The following is a 22,496-nucleotide window of genomic DNA, read 5'->3' as shown; positions in this document are numbered from 1 at the left end:
AAATTAGAGTAGAATTTTCTGTAGTGAACGTAAGTGACAATTCAAAATATTTATACTATGCATTCTAGATGAAAATGATTGCTTTCAATAATTGCCTGTTTATCACATAACATGGGATGTTTTTAAGAATCATATTTTTGCCAATTACTATACTCCTTTTTATTCAAATTAAACTATGCAGACAGCTGTAGAAGTATTTCAAGATCAGCGCATATAACATGCTATTTTTGGCAATACTCAGCCTGCTTTCTCTTCTACTTCTTGCTCTCCTCCTCTCTCCACAGTTCCATTTATTTCTTCAACAAAACAGAATAATGTTCACAGTGGTGTTTCTCAGCAACTCTGCAGCCTGTGGAAAGTGTGGGCAGTCTCCATATCCAGCATCCTGGAAAATGTGCGTTCCCTTGAAGAAGTGATCTGCTGAAAGTGCACACTTAGAAGATTTTTCCAACCTGCCTTGCTGCACTGCTCGAAAGCCCTGAAATGTCTAGTCTCTAATAGTCCTTGGAATTAGGATTTCTTCTGCCGAGGAGGCACTAGCTGCTGCGGTAATCCGAGGAACGCCAAAGAGCAAGGACACTTAAGATGGCTCTGAGTGTTTTATATGCAGTGTGGGGCATGTTACTGGAAGTGGCAATAGCATTTGGTCCAGTACCAAGGATCACTTGGGAACACAGAGGTAAGAAGAGGAACTTTAACAGTGTCTTGTATGTCATTCCATGGTGCCTGCATTTCTGTGTGGTTCAAAGCTTGTTGCAGCCACATGCTCTGCCAACCTGCTTGCTGAAAGTTGGGTCGGTTGTTGCTGGTTTTGCTCAACTCCTAAGGTGCTTAGGACTAGAATATTCAAAAGTGACTTGGGCGCTCAGTTACAGCTTGAGATACTTCAAATCGTTCCGAAAAACTGATTTTTTTAAAAGAGGAATTTCAAATTGGACTTTCTCAGCTGATGGATCTTGAAATTGAAGTTTGCTCCAAGGGAAGAACACAACATATGTATTTTGTTTTAATTATGTTATTTTTACTTTCAGTCTGAACATGTAGCAAAATGTGTCTCTAGCTAATAATTCTTTGTGATTTTTTTTTTTATTAAGACTGAGATGCAAGTATAGTGACACTAAATATTCCTGAGCACTAAAAAAAATTACCAAGTGGAGGAAAGATAAGCATTTGACCCTCTTCCAACTGTGTTATTCAATACTTAAAGTTGAAACAATCTAGCCTGCCTCTTTCTTTCTTTCTTTCTTTCTTTCTTTCTTTCTTTCTTTCTTTCTTTCTTTCTTTCTTTCTTTCTTTCTTTCTTTCTTTCTTTCTTTCACAGAAGATGACATTCCCTATGTTTTGATTTTTCAGCAAATATTCGTAACTTCTGTAATGCAGTTGGCAAAAGAAGACAAATGTAGCGCAGAGGAAGGAAAAGAGGATCAGATATTCCCTTTGGGTCCTGTTTGAAACTTTAGCCTGGGCCAGAACAGAGATCTAGAGCAAGGACTGTAAAGTAGCTACTTGCTCCTATTCGCGAATGTGTCTTTTTTTCTTTTTTCCCTCCACATGGTGCAGATTTTTTTTCTTTTTTAATTTTTAAAAGGTTTTGTCTTTTTCCCCTCCTTTTACCACTCATAGGAGTTAACAACCATTACTTATCCAAGTGTGCTGTGACAGACCAGGTATATGGGCAGTATGAAGAAACAGTCTTAAGGAAAGATGTTAAATCCTGAAGAGTTGTACTGTGGGAAGAGATAAATGGAGATTAGGAATGTAATAACAATAAGCTGATTTATGAGATGGCTCTAGAAAATGTTTTTCCGGATTACTGCTGTATCAATAAATGAGATGCTGATGTATTCTTTTTCAGAAAGAATGGTCTAGGCAAGGCTTGTAGTTCCTGCTTGGACTCCTTGATGGTCCTGTGTTGTATAATAGTTAAAATTTGGCAAGTTACTATTTAGTGGTAACACTGCTAGTGATGTAATTCACCACTGACCTTTATCCAGGTTACTCCAAATAGCTGGAATTTACTTTCATTCCTGCTATTTCTACCTGTCTCTGTCAGCTAAAGATTTTTTGCATTCAGACATGAGAAGCCTACTTTGAATAGCAGGGACAATTTAGTTCAGCGGAGGAGTGAATGTGTGGAGTTGTATGAGTTCATCCTTTTGGGAAAAATTTTCCTGCCAAGTGAAAGACTTCTAAACGACATCCTTGAAAATCTACTTTAAAATAAATGTTTCCAAAGTCTCCTAGTTGAAAATGTGCAATACCGAATATTAAAACTGGGAGCAATAATAGATTATTTTCTGCCTACATCTTTAAAAAACAAATTTAATTAATCTTGTGGTGGTTTCTTGCACAAAATACGGTCTCCCAAGCTTTCAGTACTTCTTCCACATTGGTTGTACACGCAGAAAAAATATTTCTGTATATTAATCATTTTGTATCATCTTTCTCCAAACCATTCTGTTCCAGCTTGTGTGCTTCCTTATTCCACTGTCATTTTCCCCCATGTCTCCCTGTTTCTCTTGTCTGCTTCCTCTTCATCTTGCTTTTCCCTCATGTTAGTTCTTTCTAACCCTGTGCATTTTATCTCCAATCTCCACTTCAAAATCGGCTTATTCACACACTATAAAGGGAACTTCTTAGCTTCTCTCTGTCTTCTTTCTATTGCGGTTATAAGTTGAAGTTTCTTTTGGTAAGGTAAAGGAATTTTTATGAGATTGGGGAAGGTGAAAGGAACATGGTAACTTTTTAAAATTTTCCACAGTCGGTGTATATGTTGAAGGGAGAAGGTAAGGAAAGAGCTGATAGTGCATGTGAAGTGTAAAATGGAAGGGCAGAAAAAAAGGAATTAATGTGTGGGGGAAAAAAAAAAGGAAGACATGAGTTACAGGGAATGACCACAGGAGGAAATGTTTAGGCATTTGCAATTGAACTGGCAAGTGGGGACTGAGGATTTTGATGCTGATGATGGCAGGTGCTGCTGCTGCTGAATCAGGCTCCTGAGAGGTCTCTCATCTGTCTTATGTGTTGTCTGTACTAAGCTTTGTTGCTTTCAAGATATCAAACGAATGTTAGACAGCTTAGAAAAATGACCCAGAAACTTGACCTGAAGCATTGTGTTTTCTTCATGCGGTGCTCTTTTCCTTTCATTTCAACAGAGGTCCAACTAATATATTTTCATGAATCAGAAGTGTCAAACTATTCAACCTTATTGTTAAGTGAAGACAAAGATGTCCTGTATGTAGGAGCCAGAGAAGTGATCTTTGCATTAAACTCGGTGAATATTGCTGAAAAGCAGCATGAGGTGGGTATACATTTAAATACACTATGCTTCATTTAAAGATCATAATACAAAATCTGACTTCTTTTTCTGATATCAGTAGCACTGTGTTTTAAATATTGAGTACCTAACAGAGAAGGTACTCTGCGGGTGTGTCCTAGTTGTGTGTTATTTCTAGAAGACAGTTTGAAGCATAACATGCCATCAAATGAGAGGAAGAAATGAGAAATCAGGAAAGACGCAAGTCGTTATAAGTCTTTTAAGGCATTTTCTTTTTGAGGGCAGGATGCTGGACTGGGGGGACCTTTGGTATAATCCAGTATGGTGGTTCTTAGGTGTATTTTTATTATTGGGAGTGGGCCATCGCCCATTAATCTAAATTGGAAAGAAATATAATCTGAAATGGAAGCAAAGTTGGAGTTATGCTCAGTAGTGGAGGACTCCTGTCCCTACAACCCAGGAGCGGCAGGCTGCAGATGCGCATTATATGTGATAAGATCCCTGTCCTTTAGGTTTCAGTTTCTGCTTTATGTCTCTAGATGTGTCCGCACAGCAAGCTGCAGTGCGGAGAGATCTGATCCAGTTTGTTCAAAGTTAGCTCAGTTGCCAGAAGCGCTTTGGATGTGCTGGCACTGGCTTCTCGGGGTAGCTTAGTCCATGCAGAAGTCTGCTAACAAGGTTATATTGCTTTGAGTCCTCCTCGAACTCCTGTTTCTCCCTGCTTTGGCAGCACAGGCAGATGCTCAGAGACACGGCACAGAATCCCACCCAGAAGGTTTTGGGAAGATGCTCTTTTTTTTTTTTTTTTTTTGAACAAAATGTTCGGGGTTGATGATAGGGAATTTCACCAGCATATAAAAATAGTTTCCAATTATGAATGCATATAACTATCAGAGCTGTAGTCCTACATATAATAATGTCCAATATGTTTCCTTTGTTGTGTTTTTTTGTTTGTTTGTTTTTCTCCAGTGTAAATGAAATTGAGAAGTACTTAAAACAGTTACAGTTGTATTTCTCTAATGTATGTGCTCATGGAGAACTTCATTAGCAAACTGAGGGGAAACATGATGATGAACCCTGAAAGATAATAGCAGTGGTTCAGAGCTCCCTTAATGCAGACGGATTTGGAAGTGTGGCCTCCCCAGAGGGGGAATGGCTTTGAATCTTTGAAAGTTGCCTGCAAAATGACTTGCATTTGCAGCCGATAGTCTTCACAGAATTATCCATTCTGTGACAGATAATTGCATAAGCAAGGTCTGAAAATCTTGTAATTAAATTAGAAGTGCTTTGAATTTGCCTTTTTGTTGCTTGTTTTTCCCTTAGTTACACTGGAAGGTCACTGAAGATAAAAGAACTAAATGCGCCGTCAAGGGCAAATCAGAACAGGTATGTTCACTGAACTTTGAAAAAGATATTATACATCTCACTTTAAGAGAAATGGTGTTAGTAGAAGAACAGTTCTGACTGTTTGAAATTAAGAATTTCAGATAGTCACTATAATTCTTTAAGCTGAGTTTTAGAAGCTGTGGCATGCTTAGGTTTTTTTGTTTTTAATTTCTAGTTCAGTGTTTCTTCCTGGTGAATCTTTGTTTAAAAAAAAAAAAAAAGAATCTGAACACACCCTTATATTTAAGGCTAATAGTCTAACTTTTTCTATTAAGCTGATAAACCTAGATTACTGGCACTGCCATAATTGGTAGCAATAGTGTTTTGTTATTACAATAATTCCTCCCCAGCATTTGATTTTACAAAATGACCCATAATTGTGTTTGCTCTGCTTTAAGGTGTAGGTTTTTTTAGGCCAGTGTTTTCTCACTAGTGATGTTTTACATCAGTAATTTATATCCTTATCATGATGCTCAGCAACGTGCTCCTTGCAGGAGCTCGGTGCTGGTTTGGCCGCTCGAGCCGTTGTCCAGCACCGGGGGAGCCAGCTCCGCTCCCGGTTCAGCAGCATGGGCAGCTCCCCGGCTTCCCTCAGTCTTTCTGGGAAGCGCAGGGTGGCTGGCGTGCAGGCTGGTTTGTTCATGTACCCTTTCTGTGAAGAACATTTATTTAAGGTTTTTGACTATATGTGGCTCTACCTTTTCTCTTATCTCGAGCAACACCAGACAGTATAACAATAAGGTGAGGTGAAGGCTTACTTAGCAAGATTGATTGCAGGCTTGAAAATGGGAGATTGCAAGCACCACAGATAGAAAAAGCAGTTCTGTTCTGCGCTTTGCGGGATTTGACATCAGCACCGCTGTGCCTGAAGTTGCTTTGGTGTGTGCTGGTTACAAAAGCCCAGGTATGACCAAAGCTGGCAGAGGTCCTGCATTCGTGGGGGCTGCTGGAGATCGGAGCCATCATTCCCCACCTTAGCTCAATGTCCTGCTTTCTCTTGGCCTGCGAACCATCAAGGCCGCTTACCTACCTAAAGCAAGATGTGGTGGGCATTTAAGGGCCATTTCCCCTCTGCCTGACTCTTCTTAATGCAGCCTTAGCATGTCCTTTGTGTGCTCCAGGTTCAGCTGGGGTTGCTAGTAATAAGGCTCATACATGGTCCTAATGAGTAGTATATGAGATGAGAATTTCTTTCTCGCACAAATGTGCACACACACACTTTAGCAGACACTGTAATCTTTGCCAGTGCTTTATAGAGATTAATGTTGATAATTACACTGGATGCAAACCCAGTAAACAAGTACTTTGCTTGAGTATAGCCAGAGCTGCAAACTCTTCTCCCTTTTTTTTCTGCCCCCCATGTGCAAGTGCTGCTGAATCACACTTACTTCAAGCCATGTTTTTCCCCACTGTACTCTTAATCTTTTAATAGTAATTTTTATACTGTAGCCGTAATGTTTTGCATGGTGCAGTAGTTTCACAAGCATTAAGGTGTTAAGCTGCTGCTGCTGCCGACACTTCTTACACTAAAATGAGTCGTCCTCTCCCCCTCCGGTGTGCCCTACCCTGTTTAGTGCCAGCAGAAGCAGTTATGCAGCTGTTCAAGGAATCTGGCAGAAAACTGGGCTTTTTTTCTTCTTCCTCAGTTTTCTGCCATGTCTGACCCACCATACAGTCACACAAATACATGGTTTTAGCTCATAAGAACAAAGAATAAGGACAGTGTTTAAGCTTGCTTAAGTAGTTTTTTGGACCTGCAGTGGTGGTGGTATCTGGCTGCGTACCAACAGGAATTAAGGGGTGCTGGTGACTCTGGGTTTTCCTCTGTAAGTAGATGTTTTGAATTGTTTTTCTTGATTGTTATACTGAATATTTATGGCTTCCTTAATATTCAAGGCTTTGCTCAAACTCCTTGTTCAATTTCAAAGCCAAAGGAATTAATATGTTTTCTTGGGTGAAAGAACAGTTGATATCAAGGACTGAAAAAACTCGACATATAAAAGTGACAAAGTTTTATTGAGAATTTAATAGTCTTTAAGATTTTTCTCTTAAGTGGTAGTAAAGGTTGTGTCTTATTGTTTCATCCAGGCTTGCAAGAGGTGGCAAAGTCTAAAACTTACTCCATCTTTAGCTAGTCGTTCTCATGGATTTGATTAGTCTTTGGCACTTGTGCTTTCATGCAGCAGTTTGGGATTTGCCCTTCTAAGTGCATTGGCCTTCTGATATGCCACCCTGATAGTCATACTGAGATAGCGGTGCACTGGTGACTGCGGGAAGCTAGGAGCTGCAGGACTGCGTATGACTGCATCTCAGGTGGCTGTGTCTCAGAGATGATGGTATCATCCAGCGTTATGTCTCTCAAGCTCTGGAAGTACTCGTGCAGTGTGGCATGAGTAGCAGTGACAGAAGAGTCCATACTACAACTTTAATTGGTTATTTGTGTTGGAATGTGGAAGTTGTGGTTTATCAGACTGGTCCTTTTTTCGTCCTCTTTTGCAGACAGAGTGTCGTAATTACGTGCGTGTCTTGCAACAGCTGAATGAGACTTTCCTCTATGTGTGTGGAACTAATGCGTTTCAGCCAACCTGTGATTATCTGGTAAGAATGTACATGCGTTTTGTCCCAGTAATAACTTTAAGTTAAAAGCAGCTCGTGTAAACAATGAGTTAATCTCTGTTCCCAAAGACTATTGCAATTTTAGTGCCAGTCGTATACTTTGAAGCATTTATGATATTGTCTCTCTGTAACAGTAGAAAATGGAATTACACTTTAGTGTTCCCTTTTCAAAGCTTTTAATGAATTGTTGATTTGCCTTGGTTAACTTTTTCTTAGCTTTCATAACGCTCTGTGTATTCTACATTAGCTGAAAAATAGTTTCTCAGACTGAAATGACATTCTTTGTGACTTCCATCCACTCCTGACTCTCCCTGAAATTATTCAAATTCCTGTCTCTGCTTGTCTTGTCCCTGCTGCTGGCTATGCCATAGCTCCATAATGCCGAATGCTTCAGGATGAAGCCTTGGATCAAAATCAAAACTCCAGTTTCGTGTTGCTGATTCCATTAGCGTTCTCCCCAATGTGGATCTTGCATGATTCTGAAGTGCAGAAATCTTGTAATTTTGCTTGACTTTGTTCTTTCTCGTCTCCTCTGCCTGTAAGTCTGTCTGCCATCTCCTCTGCAGCATCGCCAGAATTCATTGTCCTTAGCCTCTTCTCTCTTTACTATACAGTAACAGTTGATCATTTCCCCAGTTTTGTTGCTGCTATTCTCGGTCATCTTCCTGATCCTTATTCTGTCAATCTTTAAGGGGTTTGTACGGTAGTAGCTAAAGTACTCTGCTGCTATTTAAAATGTAGGTGGATTATACCCCATTTCACAAATTTAACATCTTCCTACAGATTGCTAAATCCACTTCAGAATGCCTTCCTGATTTCTAAAACTCTCCCTTTTTGTGCCATCTAATTTAATAATTGCCTGCTTTTCTTATCCATCAGTTGACTCCTCTGCCTTTCCTGTTGTTGGGCTTTCTGGGTGTTCTTACTTAAGGTCTCCCCCTCTATCTGGCTTTATCTCTTTGTCTTCTGTTCTTTTCTGCTCCTGCCCTCCCAAATCATAGAATCATGTTTCCTCTGTCTTTTGGACTTGAAAAGATTCTTTGAAAATGCATATGCCTTTTACAATCTTTCAAAACATGTATTTGATGCTGAAAGTTGATGGAATTGTCTGTTATTTAGTATTGGCTTTTCAATTATTCACTCACCTGGCATGTGCAAAGATAAAAAAATAAAATAAAAACTATTGCTTTCTGGTTTTCAATGTAATTTTTTTGCAGAATTTAATTTCATTTGAGCTTGGAGGTAAAAATGAAGATGGTAAAGGTAGATGTCCATTTGATCCTGCTCAAAGCTACACATCTGTTATGGTTGGTAAGTTCAGACTTTGCATAGCTCATCATTACATACAAGCATACAGTCCTCTCCTCCGTCTTTCTGCAGTCCCTCTCAAGATGCTAGATTTGGTCCCCTCTTTAAATCTTTAGCATGTATCTAGGCAGACATTGAAATACTTGTGTAGTCAGCTTTAAGTTCAAAGGAGAACTTATAATTCTTGGCCGTTTCAGAAGTAATGTTTAAAATAGTTTAAACTATCTTAGGTGTTTAACATGTTTAATCTGGGTAGTCTAAATGTGTTGATATATTCATTCACCATGTACTTTGGTTGCCTCTATAGTGTCAATTACTGTCATTTCAGTAAATCTGACCAGTGGAATTTTTAGAGGTCCTGAAGACACCTCCATGAAACAGAATAGGGAAGTGAGATATTTCCTGCAAATGTATTACTGCAAGATTAAACACCACCAAATCTTGATTTGGCGAAACCCGAGTTCATGGCTGTGTCATGGTGTCGTAAGATCATAAAAGACGAGTTTAAAGTAACACAAAACAGGAAATGAAAAAGAAAAGAACACACTCATTGCATTGTCATCTAAATTCTTAAAAATTTAATTTCAGTCATGTTGGCCTAGAGGAGGGGGAAAAATAATTATATTCCAAAACTTCCATGGTGTTTAGGTGATTTGCATTTTCATGCATAAACTGCAGGTTTATATATTAAATGTTGAAGTACCACAAGAACAGTGGTGCTGACCTTTGTTCATTGTTTGCGTTAGAGCAATAATAAACCAAGTGTAAAGTGTTAACTTTAAAAACAGCAGAGATAAACATGTAAGTATGTCTGGGGCAATTCAGAGGAAATCCTTGTTTATCTTTTCTTATGGGAAATTTAAGCTAACATATTCTCTTGAAATATTTATGTACCTTTTTTGGTATTCAGTGCATAAGACAGTCTAAAATATTTGTTTTTGTGTTAAAGATGAGGAGCTTTATTCTGGGACTTCTTACAATTTCTTGGGAAGTGAACCTATTATTTCACGAAACTCTCATCAGAGTCCTTTGAGAACAGAATATGCAATACCTTGGCTTAATGGTAAGTGGGCGTGAGAACAGGCCAAAACAAATCATTCTTCCTTCTTCAGAATTACAGTTTCAGACAAAGAATTTAAGTTTCTTATCAGAAGTAAGGGACAGTTGCCCAATATCTCAAAGATAATGGATTTTGTTCTACTGGTATACATTGACCTCTAAGTGTGCCTACAAGAGATTTAATTTTGAAAATTCAGGACTTTTATCAGCACTGACGATGAAAACAGGTTAGAGACATACAGACTTTGACTTGATGATAAAGGGCTGCAGTTTATTTTGTATTCACTCATTCATCTTAGCTGTATTATGATATAGCTTGGCAGTAAGGAGGAGAACGTTTTTTGCCTAACATATATATTTTCAAATTGAGCTGAACATGGTTAGCGATTGTCTCAGTTCCTGAATTTCAAAATTCACCGAGTTTCATGAATGCTCAAAGGTTTGTTGGTTTTCTACCAAAGAGGACAAAAATCATGAAGTTAGCATGTTCCAAAAATTGCTTTATGGCCAAAAGCTACAGCATACTGAGTTTCATAATGTATTTTGTAATGCTATTGTCATTTTTAGGGTTTCAGTTAATAGCACGGATTTTAAGCAGCTGGTACTGTGCATGCCCACTTTAAAGAAATTTGCTTTTGCAAGAGAAGGATGAATTAAATCTTAAGTAAATTTTTATGTTCTGATTTTATGTATGAGGGTTTGATGACAAGAATATGATTATGTGCGTTTGAAAGCCAGCAGGACTTAGGAGTGTGGTTAGTGGGGGGGTTTTCAGGGCTGTGCAGACTCTGTAAGAGGGTTGACTCAACCACTAGCTTTGCAGGTGTTGCTAGCTGGCCAACCCTGATAAATTATTGCTTGTAGGTCTCAGCTAATTCTGTCATCAAAGATGAACGAACCAGAATATACTGTTTCCCTTCTCTAAGTTTGTGTTTTTTCTAGGGGACATCTTGGTTTTTGATTAGAGAGGGGAGAGGCAGGCAAGGGACGATACCTATCCAGACATATCAGAAAATCACTCTTGAGTGTGGGCTGAAAAATATGAAGTAATGAGATATCAGACCTTAGAGATCTCTCAGATCTCTAAGTCGGTTTGTGTTTCAGTGCAAATGTTTCACATAGTTTTTCTCACCAGTATTTCTGGGTTTTAGCAGTGATATTGATGGGCTCAACAACAAGCTGCGTAGGCAGGTCACCAGCTGGAGAGCAGTTAAATGCAATGGGAGGTTTGGAAGAAAGAGGACTCCTAGAGAATCTTAGAGAGAACTAAATTTGAAGAGTCGTATCTAATACAAAATCCTTTTCTTTATTTGTATCCTTAGAGCCCAATTTTGTTTTTACTGATGTGATTAGAGCGGATCAAAACAGCACAGATGGAGAAGATGACAAGATATACTTCTTTTTCACCGAGGTGTCTGTGGAGTATGAGTTTGTTGGAAAGCTGCTGATTCCGAGAATAGCTAGAGTGTGTAAGGTGGGACATAGTTCTGTTTCCTTTACTAACTCCAGTAAATGTTTCTAAGAGTAAAAACACTAATTACTGTGGACTTTGTGCAATTTAAGTGGAAACGGTCAAGCCTGTTCTTAGCGAATCAGCAATTTTAGTCAGTTCTTCATAACTCAAAGTCTAGCTGACAATTTGGGAGCAAATACTTGTTTTAATGCTTGTTAAGTGTTGCGATTTCAGTACATCTCATTAGTAAAGTAATAAGTAACTATAAGTAATAATGTAAAAATAAAGAAAGGTCTCCCTTTTTAATTTTTTTATTTTATTGTTTGTGCTATTGTAAGTTTAAGTACAAACCCCTGAAAAAAGTGGGAGTTTCATTGGAGCTGAACAGATAGGATGTTTGCCAAGAATTCAAGTTATTTTCAAGTAGCTGCAGACAAACAAAACTACTTTCCCCTGTAGACAGAGCTGGTTCTTGACTGCAGTGTAGCAGATGGGACTTCCATGACGCTATTGTAGTTACCATCGCATCAAAGAAAACAGTCACCAGCAGCCTGATTCTGTCACACTTAGTGTTTAAACTTCAATATCTGAGGCTGAGTCAAGTATGTACTCAGGAGGGTTGGTTAAAAATCTTCTGATGAAAGAGCTTTTTCCAGTAGAAAACGTTGATTCAACAAAAACCTTTGAACTGGAATGTATCAATTTCCTCAGTGGTTTTTTTTTCAACAGGAAACTTATCTAGCTATTTCATTTTGATGAGGTTGAAATGTTTTATTTTGACTTTGCTGTTTTATATTTAAACATGAAAGTCAAAACATCAATAACAAGTTAGTGCCCTTGAGATTTCCATTAAATAAGCAGCTGGAGGCAGGTTTACATGGAGCTTATTAATATGGCCCTCTGCCCACTAACAGCTTGTGCATGCTTTAAAATGGGAGTATTGTAGAATATGAGAGTGTTTCATTGCTACTGCCTGTTTAAACAGAAATTAATGGCAGATTGCAAAACTATGGGCATTTATACGTAGTTTTTTGAAATTTTGCAGATTCCTCTCAATATTTTGGATAGCAATATTGGATAACAAACAGGAAATATATTTTTTTTGTTCAAATATGTCTGCTTTTGAAAAGAAGTAACACAGCTGCCGCTTGACAATCAAGTATTTTGAAACATTTGTAGTCAATATATCTTATTTTTCCTTAAGCCTTAATCTAGCAAATCCTTGATAAAGGGAGTAACTGCTTGCAGGAGTAGGCCGCCATGTGCATTTCTTCTGATGAAACTATGCAAGCTAAGTGTGTATTGCAGCATCAGCATTTAAATTATTAATGCTTAGATGTCACAGAATGGATACAAAGTTGTTTGTCCCTTTTAAGGGACAAGCATAATACCTCTGTGCTTATTTTAATTGCTCTAATGAGCATACTTTTTTATGAACATTCAATTTACCAAGTGTTTCTAAGGTGCAGTTCATGCATAAGTCTTATGTCTCACCTTACCTCCATGTGTTGAGAGAAACCATTATGTATTATTTTTCTTAAATCAAAACACTTTCCTGTGACTTCCTTACTTTTCTGCCTGTGAATATGTTAACGTTTCTTGATGTTGGTGTAGATTAAACGTGAGAGAATATCAGGGGTTCAGTAGTCCTATGCTGTGTGCCAGTGGTTCTTGAAAGAAAAAAAACGCAATCTAATCCCTCTCTCCCCTTTTCTTCTTTTCTCTCAAAAGAGGGACCAAGGAGGATTAAGGACTTTGCAGAAAAAATGGACTTCCTTTCTCAAGGCCAGATTGATTTGTACCATACCTGATAAGAATTTAATCTTCAATATTATCAATGATGTTTTTATTCTGAAGTCTCCAAGTCTGAAGGAACCAGTGATCTATGGAGTTTTCACCCCACAACTGTAAGTGTGATACAGCCTTTCCTGGATGAGTACATTCATCTCGGTTGGTTGCTGCAACAAGTAGTGAATACTCTGGTGATAATTTTTCTTTCTTTCTGTACTTTTAGGAATAATGTGGGTCTGTCAGCAGTGTGTGCCTACAATCTGTCTACTGTAGAAGAAGTTTTCTCAAAAGGAAAATATATGCAGAGCGCTACGGTAGAACAGTCTCATACAAAATGGGTACGCTACAACGGGGAAATTCCCAATCCTCGACCTGGGGCGGTAAGTTTGTATAACCTTGAATCTGATAGCTGGTGTTTTGTTATGCTCAAGAGTGAAGAAACTAGAAAAAAATAGATAATTTACTAATTATAAGTATTAGTAACTTTAGTAATATTGGTTTGTGTAATATTAGTTTGCCCTAATCTGGATACTTCTGTTGTAAAGACTTCTGAGAAAATTGCTTTAAGTGGTTTATCCTGAAGTTTCTATCTGGAAATCATTTGGAGGTTTTTTTTTGGTTGGTTGGTTGGATTTTTTTTGTTATTTGCAGTTTTCATATTCTCATTATTTCATTACTAATTTTCTAGTGATGAAATAGATGTTGGTATACATTTGATATCACCAAAGACCAGGGGAGCAAAAGTGTAGCAATCCTTGCATTATCTTCCTAGTTTCAGCAGGTTTAGCCATTGTAGTGCTTTGCTTTACAAACTAAAATGTTCGTCATGCTGGGCCATTTCCACACTTTTTTTTTTTTTTTAAACTTTCTCATGTTTCTGCAGTCATTTTGTTGCTATTGCTTGAGGAAGGTGACAGAAAAAAAGAAAATACATGTACCTGCTGTTAAATTGTCTCCATTGTGTACAAGCAAATGGCATAATTTGGTTGTCTTTTTTTGCCAGTGTATAAACAACAAAGCCGGAGCATCAAGCTACATGAGTTCTCTGAATTTACCAGACAAAACATTGCAGTTTGTTAAAGATCACCCTCTAATGGATGATTCAGTGACCCCGACGGGAGACAGACCCCGACTAGTAAAACGAGATGTGAAGTACACCCAGATTGTAGTAGACAGAGTCAGAGCACTCAATGGTACCATATATGATGTTATGTTCATCAGTACAGGTGAGTTTTTCAAAACGCTTTGTTTGATGATGCAGTGGTTATTTAGGATGAAATGTGCTGTGAGAGGAATCAGACGTTTCCAAATTTGCAGTGCCTTTACACCAGCTAGTATATTCTTCTTAAAAGTGAGAGGCCATGGCAAGTAAGTGGAGGATCTTGCACGATTTGAAGAACTACTGCAAGAAAGAGAACTGCAGAACTGCAAAAACTGCAGCAAAAATGTAAATCAAAATAAGTCATTTGTTGTACTGAAACAACATTTCTTGCTCAGTTCCTTATGATGGCAGATATAATGGTTGCCATTGGCACAGAATTATGTGAAGTCTTCTGTTAAACAGCAAGCAGATTATTGAGACAAATTATAGCAAGTGTGCAACTTTTTCTTGCCTTTTTATTATAAGGCTCTTAGTGAAGTATTTCAGTTTGTAATTTCAGATCAAGGAGCCCTGCACAAAGCTATCAGCTGTGAAAATGGAATGCATATTGTTGAAGAAACACAGCTTTTCCCAAACTTTGAGCCAGTCCAAACTCTCTTGCTTTCATCGAAAAAAGTAAGTACTGTAAGCATGCATCTCCTTTTGCTCTTCCACAAGACTTTAAGGATTTATATTTAACTTTGGCATGATAAGAGACCATCACTATGAAAAACAAGGCCGTATCTGTAACTTCTCACGCAGTGGCAATATTGGAGACTACCTGATAGGTAGTAGGTAGGTGGCAAGCTTCTGAAGCTCTAGATATGGGCAAGGTGGGGTAAGCTCAGGTGTGCTGGTCTTCAACTCTGATCCCTAGTACAGGAGCTAAAAGCCGTGATGTGTTTAAAGGTACCAGTTTTTAGATGGGGGTAGTGTAAAAATCCTGACCCCTTGTGGTCATTACAAATCCATGAAGAAAAATCCTCAGGAATGTAATAGATTTGTATATTTTTCTGAGGAAATTAACCTAAGAAGAGAGCAGTCTGTCTAGCAGAAAGACTCGTTGTCTCAGATTGTATAAATGATTGATGGATTTTTAATTGTTTAAATGCCACAGGTTTTGTCATGATAGTAGGCACGTTAGCGTCACCGTTGGGTGTTATGTGCCAGCCAGGATCTCTCATTACACTCTGCTTTCCAGATGCAATTCCAACTGCAGCTCCAACTGGAAAATACTTGCTTTTCTGCGGGCTCAAAACTCAGTGATTGTTCTGCAGTACTAAACAATTGCTGGGTTTAATCTCAGAGTGATTTTGTGGCAGTGGGAGGATAATCACTGTGTGTACTGTGAATGCTGGTTAGCCTTCTGCTCCTGGTTGGTTATTCAGACTTGTAGATTCGTAAATATCCCTGATAATATTGCCATAAACAATGTTTTTTCAGTATCAGACCCCTCAGTTGGTGAAACTTTTGGGCTTCTTGAGGAAAGAATGATCTTATTTATCTATTTATTTATTTATTTGTTTATATTTTATTTATTTATTTTGAAGGGGCTAGTAGTGATACTGACATTCAGTGAATACCTAGTGATCGATAATTGCTCTGCAGTTAGCGATTTAGGAATACTGCTAAGGTATCTCAAAAGCAGCGCTTATTTTTGTGTGATATTTAACAAACTGTGTGTGCCAACATGATCAACTCTACGGAAAAGAGCTTTATGCTGTTGTATACTCGATAGCGCTCTCATGTTCACAATAGAGCGAAATATCATGAAGACAGAGTATACTTTTGATAGGTGAATGAGCAGTGTGATATAGACTTCCATGTTTATGGATTTCAGTAAAAATGTGTTATTTGTATGTATGCATTGGTATGTATGATGCAATTTTCAACCACTATGTGGCTGAAATTCTGAAAGTAAGTGTACTAGAAAGATAGGACAGTTCTTGTCTTCATTGTGTTTGAATTTATTTAATGACATGAGCATGTATTTAAGAAATATTACTTCAAAAAATAACGTGATGAACTTTTCCTTTTCTCCATTCTACTGTTGTATGGGATGTAATTTATATTACAACTTATATTAAAACACGTTTCTTAAATATGCAAACATCCTAATATTCTTAAAGTAATTAACTTTACCACAGATATGATTGAAATTTAATACACAGCAATTTTCTTTGCTTACTGGCAGTTATTTTGCTTATTTCTTTCAGTCTTCTTTTACAATATTTCTTAGTTCTCTCTTTTCCCCAAATGTTACTTTGCTCTCCTTTAATTACATAGATTTTGCTGTAAGTAGACATGTATGTTGTGCATTCAACATCCGCAGCATCTTTTTTTGGTTTTGTCTTTTAAATGATAGTGCTTTGTTTGGCTTCCTTTCAAGCTTGTATACAAGGACATAAAGGGCAAGGGATTTATCAGCCTTATCAGTGAGAAAAAGGATTGTGAATGTTGACTTGATAATCTCTTATTATGACTATATATATATTTATAAATGCTCTCGGGACTCCTCTGCTTTATCTGGAAGGAATGCTTCCAGTGATTTGTTTTGACTGGAGGTTTCAGCATCTGCCCTGTGATAGAAAATAAGAATAGATAACCCTTCTAATAAATACTTTAATGCCCATTCTCTTAATTATGGGTAAATCCCACGATCCTTCTTATACTGGCTTAATTATGATGCCTTTATTTTTGGAAGGGATAGATGTTACAGCCTCGTACCAAACACACATCATCTAGCAATTTTGGTACACACTTGATAGTTGAGACTAGTGCAGAAATGCTGGCACCGAATTTTTTATCTCTGAATCCGAGTGCCAAGTTCTTGCTTACTCAAGTATAACCCTCTAAAAGAGGCTAATGTGAACGGAGCATAGGGACACATAGGGAACCCATTACCTTTTTACAGAAAAAGAACTTTCAGAGCTTAGGATTTAAATATAACACTGCTTCTTGCAAGGCACCATGGACTAGTAGTGTTGTATCTTGAGCAAGTAAAAACTTCCATGTTGCCAGAGTAACCTCTGCAGCTGACACCTAACCCTGAAGCAAAGCAGTCTAGTATTCTCCCAAAAAACTGAGGTCCTGTTCAGTGATGAGGTACCTGGTGGTTGGGCTGGGGTGCCAGAATCATGAATGTTGTATTATTGTGGTACCAACCAAGCTGGGGTTATTTCTGCTTCCCAGCATGAAAGCACATGAAAGCTTTCCTCCTTGGACATCCAGTAAGCAATTACATGTAGTTACTACTGAAGTCCTTCTCAGAGCTGGTATGCGGATATGTTTAGCAGCATCCCGTAGTAGATCTGTTAACCACAACGGCCCTCTGGAGTAAGAGCCCTTTCTGAACATCTTCTCGCTGCAGTAGTCTCCGGGCCTTCCTCCATACCTCGTCTCAAGGATGGTAGTCGGATGAGCCTGCAGTCAATCCTGATAACTCCCGTTTGGCTGAAAGATTTGTCTGAGTTTTTGAAATTGGCTCCTCAGCTCTCCTTGTGTTTTCTGCACTCCCTGGACATAGCAGCTTGGTCCTCTACAGAGACAACCCATGCGCAGCATTGCCCTGTCAGCTTGTATGTTAGCTGTCAGAGCCTAGAGAGCTGGACGGCTCTCAGGGAAGCTTTCTGACAGAGTGGATAGCTAAAGATAGCCTAAGTTAGGTCTTAAGATCAAAGACTGCATTTGAATGTATGCCACTGACAGCTGGTTCTATTTCAAAGCCCATATCCAGCAGTGCCAGCTTTTTCTTTTTTTGATCCAGTTACGTCTTGCTATGTTTTCTAGTGTCCAGAGTTCCTTGAAAGTCCTCTGCGCTCTTCCATGGGTTTGAGGGACCCAACTTGACTCATGCTTGATCTTGTAATCTGCCTCGAGAGGCTACTGTTAGTCAGAACGCTTCGTTCATTAGTTTACTCTTCAGCAGACTTGCTGGTGGTCATTGTATTAAGGAAGAAGACTGCTCTGAGTTTTTGTAGCAATACCTCCTTACATATCTCTGTGAAAACATGATAGTGAGCCCCAAAACATAAATTCAGTCCTAAAACAGCCTGTTAGTGATTTTCCTGAAACTGTTCTTGACTGTTCAGGACTGAAAGTCTGCACCTTGACTGTGAGATGTTTTATGAATCTTGCTTTTTACTAGCAAGCTTTGTTTGGATATCTGCCCATCACTTTGTGACCATGTTCATCCTGCCAAAGAATCAAGCCGCCTCGCTGCAAAGACGACCACTGAGTGCATTTCTACATACTGAGATCCGTACGGCTGCAGCCCAGGAAAAGCCACTCGGTGCTTGGATCCAACTTATTTGCCATGCCAACTGCTGGAGAATACTGATAAACTTGCTCAGTATTCTACTCAGGGTAAAATCAGCCCACTGCCAAGGTGGGGTGTGCTTTCTGGCTTTGTGTACACAGCCTCTCAAAAATACTAGAGGATGGGTCAGTGATGTTCTGGGGTTGCAGCGTGGGGATCTTTTCTGAGGCTTTGCATAATAAAGGATAAATTCAAAGTATACCTTGAGCCATCAGTTTCTACAGTCTCTGAGACAGATGAGTGAAATACGCAGCTGCTTGCGTTTTATGGCAAGGATGCTCAGAGTGAGTCTGGCCTTTTCCAGCAGTGCGTGGAGTGGGATTTGTTTGTAAACGGATCCCCAGTGGCTGTAGGTCAGGCAATCATTCCGTTTGTCCCCCCACCTTTTGCTAGGCATTACGCCAACATACTCGGTATTCTTCGGTAGAAAGCAGGCGGTTTCATTCTAATCTTGTAAAGCTGCCACTGATGGGGCTGTGGAGATGTAGCTGGTAGAGCTGGAGTAGGTTGTAGATATAGAAAAAGCCTTCCCTTTTCGGACGTGTCTGCGCACACAGATCTCTCCTTGTACAAAGATTGTCAGTGCGTTCATATTTTAGGAAAAATATAATAAAGCCACGTTTAGCCATTTGCTTTCCTTTCTTGTAGAGTGTAGTTATTTCAATTTTGTGTTTTTTGTCTTTTTCCATTTCCTGTATCACTGACTATTTTCAAGAGCAGTTTCCTTTCCTTTATAAAATAAAGGCTAATCAAAACAAATGACTATTGCCCTCAAGTTCCAGTTTTTACAAACATACGGCTGTATCTTTTGCATCCGTTTACTTTTAATAATTTTTAATTGCTTGATGAATTTAACATGATTGTTCTGCTTTCAGAAGGTGATTAGCTGTTCTTTTTTTTTTTTTTCTTTCTTTAGGGCAAAAGGTACCTCTATGCTGGTTCAAATTCTGGTGTGGTTCAGTCTCCTGTGGCATTCTGTGACAAGTACACCACTTGTGTGGACTGTGTTTTAGCAAGGGATCCCTACTGTGCTTGGAAACCCCTTGAAGCTTCCTGCGTCGATATTCTTCAAGAAAGTGAAATCAAAAGGTAATGGCAGCTTTGGTTTACCGTACAGTTAGAATAAGGAAGATCTCATTGGTACTGTCTATGTTCATTTACTAGGTCATGTAATACTGGAATACCCACAAATCTTTTTAAAAGTGGTTTTATCTTTGCAATATCAGTCTTGCTCCTTACTGATAACTGGTATTTTTTTTAACTGAATGTTTTCAAATACACACTTTTTCCTGTCCATTAATTTGCATCTTGCAAAAATGTCTGTTTACACTGTTTAGATAAGATAGGCCTCATGTAGTGTAGGGAGATGGGGAGGCTGTAGGAAGTAGGATTTGAGGTTGTAATACTCTTGGCTTCTTTTTACAGGGACTGGATTCAGAACATAGGTGGAGATGCTTCTTCTTGTTCTGGTAAGTTATGGCCTTTGAAAAGCCATTTCCCATATCTAAGTGCAATCGTGAAAGGGTTCTATTTCATTTAGCTTGGTTTTCTGTGTTTATCTTGATACACATTTATATTTTACTAGGTATGAAATCCTGCTTTTTAATATTTGAGTATCTGTACAGCCTGCATATTGTCTGAAAATGTCTGTATTTGTATACATTTCAGTAGCGCACAAACTTCTGACATGAACTGGGGCACCTCAGCAGCGGCTTGCAAATGAAAGCAATATTTACCATGAGTACTTCTAGCACAGAGACCTGTGTCTTTGTGATATATCATTTGAGATTCTGCTGTTAGCCTTGATAAGTGCTTGATTTTTGTTGTGGGATCAGATGAAATGATCCTGAGAAAAGCTGTTTTTATGATGAAGTGAAGGGGGCAGGGGGGTTAAGAACATCATACAGAGCAGCTGAAATACCCTCCAGTGTGCTTTAAGGCAAGTAATCGCAGATCCTTTTTTCCTATAGTATGTATTGCTGCCACCAGATCAAGGAGGTCTTAAAGAGTAGTAGTGTTATAGGAGTTCTGTATTGCAGTAAACAAAGTTTTTAAGAGTTTGCTCTTAAGCAAAGCGTAGGTCACCATAGGAGTTTTTTGTGCTTGTTGGTTACTTTGTTAAGTTATCACACTGCATTCTGGGTGTGCTATAGGTGCTGATATTTTTAGAAGAGAGTTTGAGTTGAGAATGGCATTCTAAGTAACCGTGCTTTATTCAGTTCCCTTTTGGATAGTTTATAGTTACTGATCTACTTAAAATGCCCTAATTGCATGTCAACTGATACCACGTTCAGCATCTTGTTTCAAACATTGACTCATCTCAGATGCATACTCAGTTGTGGATTGACAAGGTCTCATCCTATTTCCCTACAAGTAGAGGCTGTTTTAAAGTTGGGAGTGTCCTATCTTTTAGTTTCTTTTGACATCTCGTACACAGATGTAGTTTAGGATTTCATTCAGGTTCTTGCACGCTGTCCTCTTGGTCTTGTGAGGTAATCGTAACGCTGTAATCTTTATGTTTCCGTTATGACTAGCACAGTCTCATGAAACTGTATGGATTAGTGCAAACAAAAATCACTGCTGATATTTTGCAAATTTATTTTGATGTTCCAGATAAAGTAAGAGAGAATTCTCTACAGCATACATTCAAGCATGGGAGCACAGCAGAACTCAAGTGTTCTCAAAAGTCCAATCTGGCACAGGTAGTCTGGAAGTTCAAGGATGACGTACTGAAAGTGGAGAGCCCCAAATACCGTCTGCTGGAAAAGGCACTGCTCATCTTCAATTTATCAGAGGGAGACAGTGGCGTTTATCAGTGTTTGTCAGAAGAAAAAGTGAAGAATAAGAAATTTTCTCAAGTGTTGGCTAAGCATGTTTTGGAACTGAAAAAAATCCAGCATGCTACGGTGGGCCCAACTGTGGCAGCTGCAATGACAGAAGGTAATAGGGATGTACGAAAAGTGTCAGCTGTATCCACTTCAGGGTCTACTGCTCAGACCTCGACCACTCAGATTATGCCAGTAACAACAGCAAGGCTAATAACAAAGCCCATTGGCCCTGTCCTAACAAGTGCAGCCTCCAACACAGAGATCTTCAATTTGATTCCTGATGCAGTCCCCGAAAAGACAATGTTCCTAAAGTCAAACGATAACTTCCTTTTAATGTTCCTCTTTTTGTTCTTTTTCATTCTCTTCCTGTGTCTGCTCTCCTACAACTGCTACAAAGGATATTTGCCAGGCCAGTGCTTGAAATTCCGCTCGGTTATGTTGCTTGGTAAGAAAAAAACAAAGTCAGATTTTTCCGATTGCGAGCAAAGTGTGAAAGAAACCCTGGTGGAGCAAGGCAGCGTCAGCCACCAGAATGGGGAGCAGCCGAAGCCGGCGCATGATACCGGGTATGAGACCGAGCCGGACTGTGGGAACGGGCAGGTCCAACCTGGCGAGCCACAGGCTTTCCGAGAAGTCAAGGACAAACCTTTCGATGTCAAATGTGAACTAAAATACGCCGACTCGGACGCAGAGGGTGACTGAAGGCAACCGTCTTCTGACTTAGTGACAAAATCAACTGTGGTACTTGCAGCTAACTATCGGAGCTGAGAGAGCGTGGGTGTGACAGCTGAGCCAGAGGAGCTTATATGTGCTTAAGCTATTCAGCAAGCCAATTTCCTTGCAAATCTCACCAGATTAGAAGAGCGGTGCTTTTGTCTGCAGATCATAGCATCTTGTATTGTACTGTCTTTTCTCCTTTTTTTTTTTTTTTTTTTAAATGGCCAGTTTCAGATTCCCACTGGTTTGTTCCCCAGACTTTTTTTCAGAGTGCTTCGCTCTGGCGAATAGTTACTCGTTCTTCGACCCAATTCTTCCACTGAGTAAAAATAACTTTCTGATTCAGTTGGCTTTCAAAAGTATTTCAGTCTGCACATATTTTAGCTGCCATTAAAAAAAAAATAATCTAGTTTCATTTTAATTCCAAATTGGAAATTAAGTTTAGTTTATCAGATTGGTAAATTACAGACTTTTGTCCAGATTGGGACATTTTTTTTTTCTTTGCTTCTAGTGGTTATTTTTAGTTTGTGTGTTGGCACACTAGATCTCTTTTAGTTAAAGTTAATTTTTTTAACTGCTTTTAAAGTATCTTTTAGATTTTA

At 38.8% G+C, this 22,496-nt stretch overlaps 1 protein-coding gene across 1 annotated transcript; it reads left to right on the top strand.

Moving 5' to 3' along the window:
* The first annotated feature begins 618 nt into the window (after positions 1-618).
* On the top strand, positions 619-22,114 carry LOC106483380 (semaphorin-4D-like). Its single transcript, XM_067316389.1, has 14 exons — positions 619-679; positions 3,156-3,301; positions 4,601-4,663; positions 7,163-7,261; positions 8,497-8,590; positions 9,537-9,650; positions 10,969-11,120; positions 12,831-13,006; positions 13,114-13,270; positions 13,894-14,116; positions 14,552-14,667; positions 19,266-19,438; positions 19,775-19,818; positions 20,963-22,114. Exons 1-14 carry the CDS (start codon positions 619-621, stop codon positions 21,877-21,879), a joined length of 2,535 nt encoding a protein of 844 aa, XP_067172490.1. The 3' UTR covers positions 21,880-22,114.
* The last annotated feature ends 382 nt before the right edge of the window (positions 22,115-22,496 follow it).

This window comes from Apteryx mantelli, chromosome Z, assembly GCF_036417845.1.
Source record: "Apteryx mantelli isolate bAptMan1 chromosome Z, bAptMan1.hap1, whole genome shotgun sequence".
NCBI lineage: Eukaryota > Metazoa > Chordata > Aves > Apterygiformes > Apterygidae > Apteryx > Apteryx mantelli.
Note: the sequence above shows the minus strand (reverse complement) of the source record. Positions and strands in the feature narration are given on the sequence as shown.